This window comes from Talpa occidentalis, unplaced genomic scaffold (assembly GCF_014898055.3).
Source record: "Talpa occidentalis isolate TD23 unplaced genomic scaffold, MPIMG_talOcc4v2.1 talOcc4.8, whole genome shotgun sequence".
NCBI classification, from domain to species: Eukaryota; Metazoa; Chordata; class Mammalia; order Eulipotyphla; family Talpidae; genus Talpa; species Talpa occidentalis.
Window position 1 is genome coordinate 94,934,608 of NW_023605194.1, and position 17,987 is coordinate 94,952,594.

General features: G+C 38.3%; 1 protein-coding gene across 3 annotated transcripts in view; it reads left to right on the forward strand.

Annotated features, from left to right (window-relative positions):
- Window positions 1–17,987, forward strand: part of PPP3CC (protein phosphatase 3 catalytic subunit gamma) — a 53,536-nt gene that overhangs the window by 17,687 nt on the left and 17,862 nt on the right. For all 3 annotated transcript variants that reach the window (XM_037497608.2, XM_037497610.2, XM_054690522.1), the window contains exons 2-9: window positions 1,441–1,638; window positions 1,973–2,097; window positions 6,676–6,787; window positions 8,003–8,148; window positions 10,238–10,377; window positions 13,850–13,927; window positions 14,013–14,107; window positions 17,665–17,790. In XM_037497608.2, coding sequence (XP_037353505.1) covers window positions 1,441–1,638; window positions 1,973–2,097; window positions 6,676–6,787; window positions 8,003–8,148; window positions 10,238–10,377; window positions 13,850–13,927; window positions 14,013–14,107; window positions 17,665–17,790 — 1,020 coding nt within the window. The remainder of the gene's footprint in view (window positions 1–1,440; window positions 1,639–1,972; window positions 2,098–6,675; window positions 6,788–8,002; window positions 8,149–10,237; window positions 10,378–13,849; window positions 13,928–14,012; window positions 14,108–17,664; window positions 17,791–17,987) is intronic.

Below are 17,987 nucleotides of genomic sequence, written 5' to 3' on the forward strand. Positions count from 1 at the left end.
ACAGTTTGACATTGTACAAAATTTAAGCTTATTATCATTTTTTATAGTTGTTTTTAATGCATTTTATTGGAGGATGGTTTGGGCAATTCTCACAGATAGTTTACAAAGCACTCCAGATCTTTTTTCCCATTGGAAATTCCAAGCTCTTTGTGTCCATGTGTTCACAGTAGAGACTAGAGGAAAGAATATGAAGATCAGTAAACTCAGTGTGATAACTGGTGAACGAGGTGCTGATTATGTGGATTTGTTGTTGAAATAAATTCTAGCCTTTTACCCAGGCAGAGGAAGAACAAGTGGTACTTCAGGCTGGTTGACTGAAATAACACTGCTGAGGCGAGCAGCGGGCCAGTCAGGAGAGTCTGCTGCCCCATGTGGGCAGCCCCCTGACAGGGAATGGAACTCATGCTGCAGTGGCCGCGGCTAGCTTCATAGGTTGTGTCTTAACCCCTTGCATCATCAGGGAGGCTCATGATGAGTTTTAAATAATCAAAATGAGTTAAGTCATAGCTAAGAGCATGATGAACTTACCATAGGACTTTCTTTGCTTATAAATAATGCAAAGTCTTTTAAAAGTGCTTGTGCATTTCAGCTCAGTTCTTAATAACATTTATGTAAGGTAGAAGTCGAGCCACCAGACATAAAAGTATGGATTAGAACAAACCCCTCTCTTTTAAACCTATGGTTTATACACTTGTGGATACTAATCACAGGGAATGTAGAGTACGTTGTAAAGTAGGTAAATGGGGAGATGATACTCTGTCAAAAATTTTTTCTATTAGAGTTGCTAAGTCACTATGATATGATATAATCTATATTCAGTGTAAACTGAAGTTGGTTGTTAGCATTTCCAGATCAGAAAGAACATCTAGACCTCCTGTATCTGCTCAAGTTTATGCTCCATTATTATGACAAATTATTTTCAGGAAGAGTGTATCCTATGATGTTCTTGTTATCAGCAATACTCTAAGCAACTACCCTTTAAGAATAAAGCCCAAATGTGTGATTCTCCTGATCAAGGACTGAGGTTAAACCTCTAGAACATGATTTTATTAGGTCATTGTTTGAGAAGAAATGAAAGCCCTTTAGTGTTGTGGTTTCTTTTCCTTCATTTTTTTTAGCCATCTTTAACACCTTTTCCATAGATAAAATATACATTTTTCTAGTCCCTGTGTCACTTGTAGCTTACGTGCCAAATCAACTTCAAGTCTTTAATGTTTGTATGTCAACATAATCTCTCATACACTTATATCTTTTAAATGACTTCGACTTTCACTGTGGCCTTTTAAAAAATTTATAATATAGAGTATCTTTGAGTTTTCCCCATGATTGTGGTGCTGTGGATGTGCAGTCATGGGCATCTGTTAGGTTTAATTTGTTATATACCAGAAATGTGTTCATGTTTCTGTGTACATTTAAGTAATTTTTTTTCTTTCTTTCTAGCTGTCCCTTTTCCTCCAACCCAGCGGCTTACTTTGAAAGAAGTATTTGAGAATGGGAAGCCTAAAATTGATGTTTTGAAAAACCATTTGGTGAAGGAAGGGAGACTGGAAGAGGAAGTAGCCTTAAAGATAATCAATGATGGAGCTGCCATCCTGAGACAAGAGAAGACTATGATAGAAGTAGATGCTCCGATCACTGGTATGATAAGTATTCTCATGGTGATGCTTAGATTTGAGCTAATTTGAGAAATGATTACAAGTAACCAAATAAAATGTGTAATTTTTCTCTAGGCATTATGAGACAGTTTTAGGATTATTTAGTCTATTTGTTGTTCATTGAAGAAATACAATGTAAAATATGTGATATTTCCAGTAGGATTATTCAGTATTGTTAGATTGAATACAAAATTATAGAGCAGACCAGTCAAAGGCTAAAATGATTTAAGTTAAAAAAATACATGAACCCTGTTGGTGTAATGTTCTTTCTCTTCTAAGACATAATTTTTATTTTACCCTATGACCTTTTTTCCTAGTATGTGGTGACATTCATGGGCAATTTTTTGACCTGATGAAGTTGTTTGAAGTTGGAGGATCACCTAGTAACACGCGCTACCTCTTCCTGGGTGACTATGTGGACAGAGGTTATTTCAGTATAGAGGTAAAAATTATACTGGATATGTTGGAGCATTCATATTGTCTTTTTTAAAAAACACTTGCTTTCCATTTTTCAATAGAGAAATTAAAATGAGAACTTAGCACACTTTGTTCCTCTCAGTAATTAAAGTAATAAATGTTTTAATTGATATAAAAAATTATTCCTTTTTTTTGGCCAGTGGAAAGTCTGACATACAGAAGATTGTACTAATCCAGCTTTGCAAACAAGTTAAATGTTTACTAACCTTTCCTCTTTGAAGATAGTGTACAGGCTGTATATGAATGACATAAATTGCTATTCACCCTAAATGGGCTTGGGATTAGCTGACCTTAATTATAAGACCATAAGCTGCTGGGCTGCAATTACTCTTAGATCAACTGTCAGTGCTAAATAAGCGGACAATTAGCTTATTGTGGAATAATTTCTCATACTATTGCAAATAGTAAGTGCCTAATAAATGTTCATTGAAGGGAAAATTATTACAGTTAATGAAAACATTTTTATATATTTTGGAAATTGAATAATGAGAGGGAAATGGTTAGAATTAAGTCTAACTTTTATCTCTAAAAGATAAAGCTGTTTTAGAATCTAGTGTAAGTCTTCAGTACAGTGAACCACAGCATTTTCTTATTTTCATGCTTGGTAAATAAATGAGAAGTAACTTTTGAAATGGTTCGAGTAATTGAAATTTATAATGTGCCCTGAATAAGCATGAGATGAGCTGTTGTTATAGTCCTTTGTTCTGCCTTTCCATCAAAACAGAAGAAAATCTCACTGTACTAAATGAGCTCTTGCTGGTTAAAGGTTCTTGTTCATGGAGCATTAGTCCTAAGTGCAAGTCAACTATATCACCTGGTGCTCAACCAAACACGCAACAGTTTTAAAACTGCTGAAAAAATAAGAAAGAGAAATAGATCTTACTTTTCAGTTAGGCAGTCTAAATTCACAAATCAGGAAAGTTCAGTGTTAACTGTGGGTGCCTCAAATTCATTTGGTGTCAGTTAGGAGGGTAAAAGGTAATGATGGAAGCTAAGAAAAATAAGCACAATTCCCCTATTGCTAAGTGAATTTCCAGAGTCTCTAAGGTACCTACCAGGTATCTGGCATGGATAGAGATTATTCTCGCAGACTATATGATTGAAGAGCTTCCCTATTCCTATGTACTCAATAGAGAGGAAGTCAAATGTATGGATGTTGGAAAGACACTCTGAATGTTTGCTTTGTGTGTTTGCTAGCATGAGGTTTTAGAGGGTGAAGAGGAAAAGAATATAGAACTAAGTGAATTATTCATCATTTTATTTAATGAAACAACTTCTTAAAAAGATAAAATATTGTGCCAAATCATCTTTTTTTTTAAAAAAGATTTATTTATTGGGCCTCCCCGGTGGCGCAGCGGTTGAGCGCTGGGTTGTGAAGCTGCCCGCAGCCTCTGCAGCGCCGGTTCGATCCCCGGCTGCTCCCCAGCCACCGGAGGAGGGCCCCACGTGGCGTGCAGACCTCTCCTGCCGCCCGCTGCTCCCCTCAGCAGTGTACTTCGGTCCTTCTGCCTGCTCTGCTCCCCTCTCTGGCTCTGGTGAATTCTCTCACCCTCCCGCGCTTCTGACTGTACCCAGTGCATGTAAAAACAAAACAAACAAACAAATAAAATAAATAAATAAAACATGCCTCTATTAAAAAAAAAATATTAAAAAAAAAAAAAAGATTTATTTATTTATTTATTTATTTATTTATACAAGAACTGGGGTACAGGCCAGATGCGCAGGAGGGTGAGAGAATTCACCAGAGACAGAGCGGGGAACAAACAGGGAGACTGAGTGAAATACATTGCTGAGGGGAGCAGCAGTCGAGACAGGAGAGGTCTGCTGCACCACGGGGGACCCTCGCCAGCTGGCTGGGATCGAACCGGCACAGCAGAGTCTGAGAACAGCTTCACAGCGCTGCGCTCAACCGCCTGCGCCACCAGGGGAGGCCCCCAAATCATCTTTTGATTGTTAGCTCATACTTTAAAAATAGCTTCAGTTCATCAATACATTCAATAAAGCGCACATGCACACACACACAAAGCACACAATGATTTGTACATATTACTATATTCAGAATATTTTGTTATGTATTTTTTCTCTCATCAACAAATATTTCCTGAGTACCACCTTCCGTGGCACTCTGAGAATAGAATAATGAGTAAGATTTATGCTCTGTACAAGAACTGACAATCTAATAGAAAAGGCACATTTTAAAAATAGATCTTTCAGTGTTAGATGAAAGTGCTTTTTCAGCAGTAGTAGTAATTTTCAGCAGTAGTCTTCATATTAGGACCTAGCCCAGCACCTACTATGCTTATTGAATGAATAATACTTATTGAATGAATAATAATTAATAAATTATAAATTGCTTTTGGCTTTATCCTGCTATTTGATGTTTGGCTAACTTAAAGGTTTTTTCTGGAATATCTTAAGATAAATTAATTTATCAAGCCTTTAAATCGACAATGCTATTTTGTACCAGTTTTAAAACTGAATTGTAGGGTATGTCTACTGTTAGTTGGAACTTACTTGTAAACTTCTAAGATTGTAAACTTAGGCTACAACATTGTAAAAATAGGCTACAACATAGTTCATCATGATACATATTGATGCTCAAACAATTTTTTCAACGTCCTTGATAAGCGGAAGTGTGATGTTTTTGTCAAATGGAATCATTAAAATTACTCCAGAAGTGTGTCTAGTGGTATAAGTATTTGTTTATTATTGCTTAGCTTCTCTTTCCTTCTTATTATTAAAATCCCTGTTTTGTTCAGATAAATGGGATGGGGGGGGGGTGGTTTAAGGAAGGCTCTTCTCCCAGCCCTAGGGAATGAATTCTGGTTGGTCAAAACTAGGTATGGCCATCCATTTCCTGTTACCAGTGATTGGTCTAGGGGTCAACATGGGATCCTGTTTTTCCCATTAATATATGAAAGGTACTCTGCTGGTATTTTATTTGGGATGTGTGTGCATATTGAAACATTTTCTTTCTAGATGAAAAGACTCTTGCAAGGTAAAAACTTTTGGGCTCCCATTATTTTTTTTTAAAGATTTATTTTTATTATTTATGCATATAAGAACTGGGGTGTAAACCAGAGATGCCAGGGTGGGGAGGGGATGCTGGTGAGAGGATTTACCAGAGACAGAGTGGGGAGCAGAACAGGTGGATCTACTGAAATACACTGCTGAGGGGAGCCGTGGGGAGACAGGATTGATCTGCTGCACCATGTGGATCAGCTCCCTGCCTGGGGATGGAACTCATGCTGCAGTGGCTGGTGATAGCTTGACAGTGCTGAGACTTTAACCCCTGCGCCACCAGGGAGGCCCAGCAGAATGCTTCTGTTATGAGTTTTGTGATTACACATGCCACGGAGCACAGTCCAGCAGATGCAACTGCAGATGTCCCTAGAGACTGACCAAGGTGAAGTCAGGAGCACAAAGAGGCACAAATAGCCCCCACCAGAAATTGGTGGGGGTGGGTAGTAAGGGAGGGAAATCAATCCATTCAATCATTGAACACTACTAATCAACATTTATTGAATGCCTACTATGAGCCAGACACTGCTAGGCCCCAGGAAGTAAAGCATGAACCCAAAAAACAAATCCCACTCTGCCGTCAGAAGAACCTGGGTTCAGGCAGCTTTCTATGGGAGGGCAATCTGCGAAACAGGAGGGCAAGCTATGCTTTATTCCCATGTGACTTATGGGGAAACTGAGGTCCAGAGGAGCTGAGAAAACTGCCCCAGGTTACCCCATAAGAGGTAGTTTGAGACTAGGTCTTTGTGATCCCAAGGCTGTTTTTAAGACTTTTGATACATATTGCCAAATTGTTTTCATAGGACCATTTCACTTTATTTATTTTCTTTTCCCATATTGTTTCTCTTTCTGTGAGCCTATGTGAGAGAGTGAAGGTGTGATGATTTTTTTTCATGCCTAGAGCACGATTTGATCTTTCCTGCAGTAACGCAAGTTTTGATTAGTACAACAGGGACTAATCCACATGTCACTGATAAAAACAGAATGGTAAAGATTCACTTCTCCTTGAGCTTTTTTTAAAAAAAGATTTATTTATTTATGCATACAAGAGCTGGGGTGTAGGCCAGAGGTGCAGAGGGATGAGAGGATTCACCAGAGACAGAATGGGGAGCAGAACAGGCTGATTGACTGAAATACACTGCTGAGGGGAGCAGCAGGTGAGACAGGAGACGTCTGCTGTGCCATGTGGGTCAGCTGCCTGGCCAGGGATCGAACTCATGCTGCAGTGGCTAACGATAGCCTGGTAGTGCTGAGACTTAACCCCTTGCACCACCAGGGAGGCCCCTGTGTCTTTGGTTTTGTCATGGAGTTCTAAATATTTGGCTAGAACATGAAAATGGAAATTAAGGGGGGATTTCTATGAAGGCTGCTCTTTGCTTGTCAAATTATAGGACAACAGATACCACATTCAAAAATAAAAAATGAGATATGCCATTATGACAGGTCATTTGAATTTATATAAATTGTCTTTATTTGTTATTATGTTCACAAATAAAATATTGTCCTTGTATTTGTCTTGTAGTGTGTGCTATTTTTATGGAGTTTAAAGATTAATCATCCCAAAACATTGTTTCTGCTTCGAGGAAATCATGAATGCAGGCATCTTACAGAATATTTCACCTTCAAACAGGAATGTAAGTATAATCATTTCATCAGACATCTTTTTTTTTTTTTTTAAAGATTTATTTATTTATTTATACAAGCGCTGGGTACAGTCAGAAGCGCGGGAGGGTGAGAGAATTCACCAGAGCCAGAGTGGGGAATAGAACAGGCAGACCCACGAAAGACACTGCTGAGGGGAGCAGCGGGTGCGGCAGGAGAGGTCTGCGCACCATGTGGGTCCAGGGATCAAACTGGCGCTGCAGAGTCTGCGGGCAGCTTCGCAGCCCAGTGCTTAACGCCGCGCCACCAGGGGAGGCCCACTAGGTACCCTTTTTCAGTGAAGTGGTCCTCACAGAAGTGCTTATAGCAGTCCAGAGGTTTTTTGCCTCCCCCACCTCAAGTCATAGCTCAGGAGCAAGGAAACAATATCCACACCCTGGCTTAAAAGGCTCATGCATCACAAGCTCCAATATATCTTGTAAAAATCTTTATTGGCATAGCTTCCAGGATCCCACAGTGATATATCTTTTTTTTTGGTGGGACCCTCCCCGGTGGCTAGGGAATGAACCAGCACTGCAGAGGCTGCGGGCAGCCTTGCAGCCCAGCGCTCAACCCTTGCGCCATCAGGGGAGGCCCCCACAGGGATATATCTTATGAGATATTAACTGGAGAGAGAAGTCCAGTTAATTGGGTAAATTTTACTATAAAGCTATGTTGTCTAATAACACAGCTGACATTCATTCATTAATCCGGTTTCTAGGGCAACAAGAGCTAGAATGTTAATCCAAGATCACATTTGTCCTTAGAGAAGGAGAGAGATTTTAACTTTTTATCCACAAGCTGTCAAAGATATATAAACAAACAAAAAAAAACACACCAAAAAAATAACACCAAAAATATATAAATAGGGGGCCTCCCTGGTGGCGCACGGAGTTAAGATGTAGCACTATGAAGCTCTCTGCAGCCGCTGCAGCCGCTGCAGCCTGGGTTCAATCCCTGGCCAGGGAGGTTGCCCACATGGCACAGCAGACCTCTCTTATCTCGCCCACAGCTCCCCCCAGCAGTGTATTTCAGTCAGTCTGCCTGTTCTGCTCCCCAAACTGTCTCTGGTGAATCCTCTCACCCACTGCATCTCTGGCATGCACCCCAGGCTGTGAAATAACTTCATCAACTTTTGGCTTATATCCTTTTTCATATATGATAAAATTCAGCTTTTCACCCTTTGACTGTTTTTCCTATTTTGATAGGTCGGATAAAATATTCCGAACAGGTGTATGATGCATGTATGGAAACATTTGACTGTCTTCCTCTTGCTGCCCTGTTAAATCAGCAATTTCTATGTGTACATGGAGGGATGTCACCTGAAATTACTTGTTTAGATGATATTAGGAAAGTAAGTTTTCATTATTCTCTTGGAGTGTTTTTTTTATTACAGTTAGTTAATATGTATTTGTTGCTGAATAATGTTAAAATACAATAGTCAAAATTTAAGAAAATGGAAATCATCTGTGATCTTGTCATTGGGAGATTACAACTGTTAACATTTTGTTAGAAGTTTTCTGTAACTTTTAATGAAAACTGTGCTTTACCAACTAAAAATATAACATTGAATTTAGTCTAAAACTTTAAATTATGTATGTAATTCCTGTCTTGCTTTTAGTTAGCTCATCTGTTGAGTCACATATTCTTCTCTGGAAATGAGGTCATTGCAATGGATGGTCTGAGAACTCTTCCCACTGTGAAATTCATTCACTTTGACATTTTAGATGATATAGTTTAGTTGCTGCACTTGCCTAACTTTGGTGATGGTTGTTTCTAGGATTCTGTATGTTCATAATTGAAAAGAGATGATCAGTCAATTTTTACTTACACCTTTATACATTGCTGTCTTCTCTACCTTAGTATTATCTTACTGCTCTCATATAGATACTGAAACCAAGATTTTCAGCTTATAAAACTTTTCTCTGAATTAAAGTTACTCACCTCAGGGAAAGATTGTATTCCTGTATGCAACAGTGCCTTTTCTACTGCCTTATTGTCTTTTAAATAAGCAGTATTTTTCTTTTACATAGTAAATCTTGAATATTCTAATTCTGAGTCAACTGTATTAATAAAAAATCTCTCTTTTGTAGTTGCACAATCAAGAGATTCTCAGAGACCCCAAACTGTTAAGGGACACATTCTAAAAGGATTTGGCCATCCATGAGAACACAAAAGCAAAGAAATCAGACTCTCAGTTTTGAAGTGCTTTAATTGGGCTGTGTTTGTGTGTGTGTGTGTGTGTGTGTGTGAGAGAGAGAGAGAGAGAGAGAGAGAGAGAGAGAGAGAGAGAGAAAGAGAGAGAAACTGAGAGAGAAGAAAGGATTTCAAATAGCCAATTCCCAGTCAGGCTGAAAATTCCCTCTTATGGGCAAATGGCAAGCCAAATAGACCCCAAAAATAGGGTGGAAGCCAAAAAGCTTAGCATAATTTAAGACACCTCCTGGTGGGGAACCAACCACAAGCAAGGGGCTAAGCAGGTCCTAGAGAGCTGGGAAATAGAAGAACCCTGAATTCAAAATGGATCATGTAATCCATGAGGTTAACATCACTGTTGCCATTGTCTTTGTCAAGGACTTCCCAAGTGTCTTCTTCACATGTCTCCCCTCCAAGGGTATCTCCTCCACATGTCTGCACGTCCTCCTTCATTTCATCTCCATTTATATATCCCCAGTGCATCTTCCCAGCTTGTCTGTCTTCTGCATGGCATGCTGGGAGCTGTAGTCCAAGGTGGCTGTGTGAAATGAGAGTGGGGAAAAATGGTGCCTAGTCATTGCACTGCGATGCTCCTTCTTTCACAGAGATGCATTCTGTAACACTCCCACTTAGTAGAAGTCTCTTCTTGGCACTCAGCTGTTCTATTATAGTTACTTGCTTCCTCTGCTTTGACTCCAGCCCCATGTGACTGAAGGCTTCAGTTCAATAACTTATTGAAATGCCTGCGTGGCGTAGAAGGGAAAACATGAAAGCCCTTTACAAAACAACTAGTGTTCTGTAAATAATGATATCTTGGAATAAACTATGAACAGAACTTCTGTAAAACCCTTCCTTCTCTCATGGTTCACGGCTGACCTAGGCGATTGAAATGAACTTTACATAGTTGGGCTACATAATAGTGTTTATTTATTTATAGTGGTTGATTTCTCTTTCTAATTCAATGAGTACCATTTTTAAGATTAGGATGTAAAAGGTCCTTTTTGCATTTGGTTAGACGACTGGGATATTGGTACAAGTTTATTCCAAAAAAAATTAAAACTACCTAAATTTGTTAAATGTTCATTTCTTGCAGGAAAATCCTTTAGGGTGTTAGAGCTTCTCTCCTAATACATTCTTATATTGGGGGAGGGAGTTTTGTTTGCTTGTTTTTGATGCATACCAGTTTCTAAATGCTCTTTTGATTTTGTGATTTTTTTTTCTTCTTTGGACTTTTGCATGTCTTCTAGTTAGACAGGTTTAAAGAACCTCCAGCCTTTGGGCCAGTGTGTGACCTGCTTTGGTCTGATCCCTCAGAGGATTATGGCAGTGAAAAGACCTTTGAGCACTATAGCCACAACACTGTCCGAGGGTGCTCTTATTTTTACAGGTAAGCTAATCCTCACAGTTAAAAAATTAAGAGAGAAACATAATATATTTTAAAGTATCTTGAATATGTGGAGTATAGAGCCTTCTATTTACCGTTAATTAATAGAAGGCAGAAAACTGTTTTATTGTTTATATTTTATTAGGTACTGTTGACTTAAATAAATTGGGTCAAGCAAAATTAAATAAGTTTATTAGAGAATCAAGAGTGAGGATTTGAACCCTGAAAGTTTGACAGATTTTATGCTGAGAAATGTTGGAAAAAACAGACCCAAGTTTGAATTTACTTTATATGGGTAGGAACAATGAGTCATTAAAAATGTAAAGATATGTTGCCATTGTCTGTGGGCAGACTTAGGCAAATGCTGGAGTTTAATCACGCCCTTGATTTCTAAAGAACACATGGTGGAGATGCAAATGCTAGGTACCCATAGTTAAAATCTTTATCTGGCCCCTTGGTCATTAGTGTGGGCTGGTATACCTTCTGGAAGCAGATTCCTGCATAGGCAATGGGTGGAGCTGTTCTGACTTTAAGTCTATAAAGATAACTTTGCTCTCTTGCCTGATAGGGTGGATGGGGAGGGTGGGAGTGGGGGGAGGTTGCCCCGAAAGTTTTATAGTGTGTTCACAGTATTACGCCCTGTAATGCAGCAAACATGAGCAGAACATCTTGCAGTGCTTCAGTGTTGTCTGACTTTAAATAATCTAGATTATGTATGCCAAAAAATCATCAATAGACTTTTTTAAGAAGAAAGACTTCTTGGCTTCTTCCCCAGAGATCCTGAGTCAGTAGATCTGAGACAGGGGAATCCTGTTATTTTTTGAAAAGCTCGCCTGCTTTTAGAACTACTGGCATAAGCAAAGATATAAAAAGAACAGGTTGTTGTGAACTAAGCCCAGGACATTTTCTGGAAGTTAGCTGTTGCCTTAAATCTCACATGTGAGCTCTTATTGTGCTTTGCCACTCAACCATAGGAAGCTATGGGAAAGTTTAAAGTCTAAATTTTATTAATTGTAACATGTTATTTTTTTCAACCCCACACTCTTATTTGTAAAAAGTAAAGCGTGAAAAATTGTATTTAATATACTCTAAAACCTGAAATACCCATGTCCATTCCTCAGATAAGTATGTTAAAATTGCTTAGTATCACAGCACTCTTTAAATTTGATGTTATGTTCAGATGAGTGGAAAAAATTCAGTTATGATACATTTTGTTCACAATACAAAGAAAAACAACATAATTAAAATGCAGAAATGCTCATTTTAAAAAAGCCACACAGGGTATGTTAGTAATACATGGTTCAAGTGAAATACAAAGGAGTTTTCTGTATATTTAACACTCTCATATCCTTATCTCTGCTGTCAACAGATTTGGTTTAATCCTAACACTTCTTTGTGACAAATCATACACTGTTAACTGCCTACGACAGCACATTCACTAAATTAAATCCACATACAAAAAGTAAGAAGCCTTCTCAATTTTGCTGTAGTTTTAACTTTATTTATTTATTTTAAAATATTTTTAATTTATGCATACAAGAACTGGGGTACAGACCAGAGATCTAGAGGTGAGAGGATCCACCAGAGACAGAGCGGGGAACAGAACAGGCAGACTGACTGAAATACATTGCTGAGGGGGAGCAGTGGGTGAGACAGGAGAGCCCTGCCTTGCCATGTGGGTTGCTCCCTGCCCAGCCAGGGATCGAACTTGTGCTGCAGAGGCTACAGATTGCTTCATAGTGTGGTGCTTAACCCCTTGCCAGCCAGGGAGCAACCCACATGGTGCAGCAGACCTCTCCTGTCTCGCCCGCTGCTCCCCTTTACAGTGTATTTCAGTGAGTCTGCCTGTTCTGTTTCCCACTCTATTTCTGGTGAATCCTTTCACCGCACCCCCCTCCTCCCCCACACACATAGCATCTCGGGCCTGTGCCCCAGCTCTTGTATGTATAAATAAATAAAAATCTTTTAAGAAAACCACACACATAAGGTTGTATGTTGATGAGTTGATGGCCTGTGGCTTGCAGGACCTTAACCTTGTACCTGGAACAGTGATTTAGTATATTTGCTAATCTAGTTTTTTTATAGCAACTTTGTAAAACATGGCTACTACAAATAACAAGAAATGACTGTACTTGTAAATGTGTTAAATACATGTATGATGTTATTTGTTGCTATATTATTTATGGTACAACATTTAAAACAGCACTAAATGTTAAATATTGAACACTAGTTATATAAATGAAATAGAATGTAGTGGATAGTGCATTTTTTTAAATGAAGAAAAAGCAAACAAGTCCTAGATATGCTAATATGGAATAATGATTAATGTGTAGTGAATAAAAGTACAGATTACAACAGCAAATAGTACAGAGGTACGTGTATTACCTTTTTTGAAAGGAACATTTTTGAAAGGAAAAGAATGTGCGTGTGTCTATATCATTGCTAGAAACTGAATATAGTACCTTTCAAAGGGTGCTTGGAGAAACCAAAAACATTGGTTGCTTCCAAAGTAGCTGGAAGATAGAGGTTAGAAGAAGGCATCTCACTGTATATCTTTTTTTTTTTTTTTAAGATCTATTTATTTATTTATACAAGCACTGGGGTACAGTCAGAAGTGTGGGAGGGTGAGAGAATTCACCAAGCCAGAGCAGGAAACAGAACAGACAGACTGACGAAGTACACTGCTGAGGGGAGCAGCGGGTGGCAGGAGAGGTCTGTTGCGCCATGTGGGACCCTCGCCGGTGGCTGGGGATCGAACCAGCGCTGCTGAGGCTGCTGCGGGCAGCTTCGCAGCCCAGTGTTCAACCGCTGCGCCACCAGGGGAGGCCCAAAAGTTAATTTTTTCTAATGAGCCTAACAAGAACCAAAGATTAAAACTAAACAATGAACACTTGGATTATTCCAAGTTAATTTTAGATTCTCCAGTTCTTCCCTTTAGATATTTGCCATTCAGAAATAAAATAGTACTAAAATAATATATTAGGAGTAGATGCAAACATCATACTTTTCATTAGAATAAGGTTGGGTATAATTTGCATTTATTTTCAGAATATTTCTGTGTCATATCATCTTGGTGTTGATATCACCAATGAATATAAGTAGGTTGTTTAAATTTTTTTTTAGCAATTTACCAATTTGATTGTGCTCCATTTTCAGTACCTTCCATATACAGATATATGTGCTTTTTTTATATTAAGACACCAAGAAAAGTTATGGTCTTGTTATGGGTTAAGACAAAATTAAAGGTGGAGGAGTTCTGTTTCTGTCTTAGGATTGTCTGTTATTAGAGAATGAGGTAATGAGTGAATGGAAAAATAGAGTAATGATTGCTAAGTTACTAATAAAAGCTCAGTGGTATGCGAAACCTATAATTTTAAAACAAACTCAACTCACATCATCTTGACTTTCCCCCTTCCTCCTATTAAAAAACAATTATTTTAATTCTGAATTTATGTTCTCTAATTTCCCTTTTCAGTTACCCTGCAGTTTGTGAATTTTTGCAGAATAATAATTTGTTATCAATAATCAGAGCCCATGAAGCCCAAGATGCAGGGTAAGTTGTATTTACACTATATTAATGTCACTGTGAAGTTTTTACCTTTAATATTGAGACAGACAGGCTGTCCTCTGTCTTCCAGGTATCGAATGTACAGGAAGAGCCAAACAACCGGCTTTCCATCACTCATCACAATTTTCTCTGCCCCCAATTACCTAGACGTCTATAACAATAAAGGTAAAAGAATTTGTGATATTTGAGTTTGAATGTGTGAATAAATGTGAGCTCTAGTTTAATCATAATTATGTGTTTATATACTTTTTAATGCATAAATTTTAAGTGAGGAGAAAAGGTTTTAATTGAAACAAGAACTAAGAAACTTAAAATCTAGGCTGCTGCTGGGTTTTCATTTCCTGAGGATTATTGGGCTCTTTGTGAGGATAAATAATGATTGTACTAGGTCTGATTTTTACTATTGAATCAAAATATAAGAAGACTAAATTACTTCAGCTCCAAGTTAGAACAATTAACCTAAGTTATTTGTTCTGGTAAATTTTGTTTATAGCAGTACCTCAGTAGAATTCACTGCCTGGTGTTTTAATGTTTGTGCACTCTTAAGCTGCTGTGTTCTTCTTGAGAAACGGTACAGGTAGAATGAATACTGTACAAAAATTTAGAAAAATTTTTATTTTAGTCCAAGCCCTCTGAGAAATTAGTAGTGTGACTTTAGTTAAGTTACATAATCTTTTAAACCTCAGTTTTCAATCCAGAAATGCTATTTCTAAGACTTTATCCTATTAAAGTCTTTTTTTTTATTTAATTTTTAAGATTTTAGTTCATGAGTTTTGTGTCAGGACAGTGGCTCACCTAAGAATTTCTTGCCTCTGTAAGTCTTCTGTTGTTAATGAAGTTAGATTATAAAATAGTAGAACTTTTAAATAAACACACGAGAGCATATATATCAGTGAGTTCTGCCCCTTCAAAGTAGCTACTTTGGGAGCTCTACACTTACTCCAACAATGCTGCCATTGTTCAAAAACAGTTTTGGAACTCCTCTTTTGGCATTGCCTTCAGAGTCTGCGACACAATATTTTGCTTATCCTCAATGATGGGAAATCTTCGTCCTTTGAGGGTGGATTTGATTTTTGGAACAGCCAAAAGTCATTCGGAGTCAAGACTGATGGATAAGGTGAGTGATCGAGCGAGGCAGTACCATCTGGGGTCATAGACAAGGTATGATCATGACGTAATGAGACTGGGTTTTCTTGTGTTGCTTATAAAATGGAGGCAATTCCAAAAGAGGAGTTCCAGAAATGTTTTGAGTAGTGGCAGCATCTTTGGATTAAATAAATATAGTAAGGCAGCAAGGTAGATTGAAAATAGCACTAAGCTAGGAATCAGAAATCCTCATCCTGCTTCACCTTTAAATTAACAATTAACAAGATACTTCACTCCATATTTACCAAGATTAGTAACTTCTCTAAGTCTCAGTTCATCTTTAAACGATCTGTCATAAAGGGTTTTGTCATATGTGTTGTTGAAGATAAGTTAGAATAGTAAAAATGAATATTAAAAGCACTGGTCAAACTATAAACTACTATAATACTGTAATATTTTAATGCTTTTGTGCCTGATGTGATTATGTCAATGGACTACATTCATCTGATTATATAAGGTCTGGTGTGTTTGTAGTTGGTGGTTTCGTAAGTCTCATTACTTTATAGTCATACCTTGTATATGCAGCTGGGGAGAGAAGTTTAAGAGATCACAATATAGTTGCTGTTTCCTCTATTGAAAAGTAAACTGTGGAATGTCGTGTCTCATTTAAATCTGACTTGAATCAGTCCTCTAAGTGTGTCCTTCAATGACTTACAGTCCATTTTAAAAAAAAAAAAGCATTTCTTTGGGCCTCCCTGGTGGCGCAGCAGTTAAGTCTCAGTGCCATCAAGCTGTCTTCAGTCACTACAACATGAGTCCGATCCCCGGCCAGGGAGATAACCCACATGGCACAGCAGACCTCTCCTGTCTGGCCTGCTGCTCCCCTCAGCAGGGTATTTCAGTACATCTGGTTGGTCTGCTCCCCACTCTGTCTTTGGTGAATCCTCTCACACACCCCCACCACCGTACCTCTGGGCCTACACCCCACTTCTAGTATGCATAAATAAACCAATCTTTTTTTTTAAAAAAAAGGCATTTCTTTGACTTATGTTCTCTTAAGCCTTTTTTTTTCACTTGTCATCATACTTTTCTGAGTCTTAGCTGTCCTACTATGTTCTGCTTTTCCTTAAACTTGTTTCTAACTTCCTTTTTCCTAATATTCCAACATGTTAGAGACTTTGTTTTGTTCCTGTTTCTTCCCTTATGAATTTCTTCCCTGTGTGTATTGTTTACCTTATTCAAGGACATTTAGTGGCCCTAGTCCTCATATTTGTGATTAAGGCGCCCTGCTTACTTCCTTTTTTAAATCCACTATTAAGAGAGCCCATTGATTGCCTGTTGGATGGATCAGCGTGCTAAGCTGACACATGTACCTAAATCATCAGTCACTTTACTGACTAACACCAACTTGTCTTTTCCCATTTTAATCTTTTATTTTTCTTGAGTATTTCTTTAGTAAACTTTTAGAGGCATACTTCATTATACGTTTTCTTTTTTAAAAAAATTTATTTATATAAACACTGGGTACAGTCAGAAGCGTGGGAGGGTGAGAGAATTCACCAGAGCCAGAGTGCGGAGCAGAACAGGCAGACCGACGAAGTACACTGCTGAGAGGAGGAGTGGGCACTGCAGGAGAGGTCTGCACATTATGTGGGACCCTCGTCGGCGGCCAGGAATCAAATTGGCGCCGCAGAGGCTGCGGGCAGCTTTGCAGCCCAGCGCTCAACCGCTGCACCACCAGGGAGGCCCTCATTATAAGTTTTCTATTCACTTTGACATAATTAGTAATTTTATCTTGAAACAATCTTATTTTCCTGGGTTTTGTTTTTTTTTAAAGATTGATTTATTTATGCATACAAGAACTGGGGTGTAGACCAGAGGTGGTGAGTGAGACGATTTGCTGGAGACAGAGTGGGGAGCAGAATAGCAGATCTACTGAAATACACTGCTGAGGGGAGCACAGGAGAGGTCTGCTGTGCCATGTGGGTAGCTCCCTGGCTGGGGATCAAACTCATGCTATAGTGGCTGCGGATTGCTTCATAGTGCTGAGACTTAACCCCTTTCACCATCAGGGAAGCCCTTTGCTGGTGTTTCTTAAGAACTTTTTTTAGAAAAAGGCAGAAAATGTGACATCTGAAACAATTTGTGGTGGTATTCAGTTACTCCCCCTTCAAGGTCCTCTTTTCTTAGAAAAGGCTACTCTATACCTCTATCTTTCTCCCCCTCTTCTGTTGCTTTTCTTTCTAGCATATTCTTTAGATGTATAGGTACCAATAGGTCCAAGGAGAGTCATAATTATAACCATTTGGCCTATTAAAAGGGTAATTATGACAAAATTTTTCTCATGTGGAGCCTAAGATTTCCTATGCAGGTACCCTTTGAAATTTCAGAGATTACTTTCTTTTGTACTTTTATTATATGAGCCCTTTAGGTGACCATTCCTTGGAATAATTCTTAAAGGAATGAACTAAATAAGATGCTTTAAGATTTTTCATTTGCTCTTAAATATCAAGTACTGAATTACAAATGAGAAGTAGGTTCCTGAGTGCTGTATAGTAGATAATCAGTTGTGCAAAGTAGGTGGGCTGCCATGTCATATGCCTTTGTGCTATATTTTCCTGCTTTTTCTTTTTTAGCTGCTGTGTTAAAGTATGAAAACAATGTCATGAATATCAGGCAGTTTAACTGTTCTCCACATCCCTACTGGCTTCCAAACTTTATGGATGTTTTCACGTGGTCCTTGCCTTTTGTTGGGGAAAAAGGTAAGAGAATTGAAAATCAATCATTTAAACTCTAGTGACCAAGTTCACCTTTATATTTACAGGATCCCCTGACAATTCAGAAATGTTCTTAAAGTTTTCAGAAATATTTTCTGTTTTGTTTGTTATCTACAAACTATTTTTTGTGCCATTTTTCAAATGTCACTTAATTGGTTTTTAAAGTTTACTTCTACTTGATT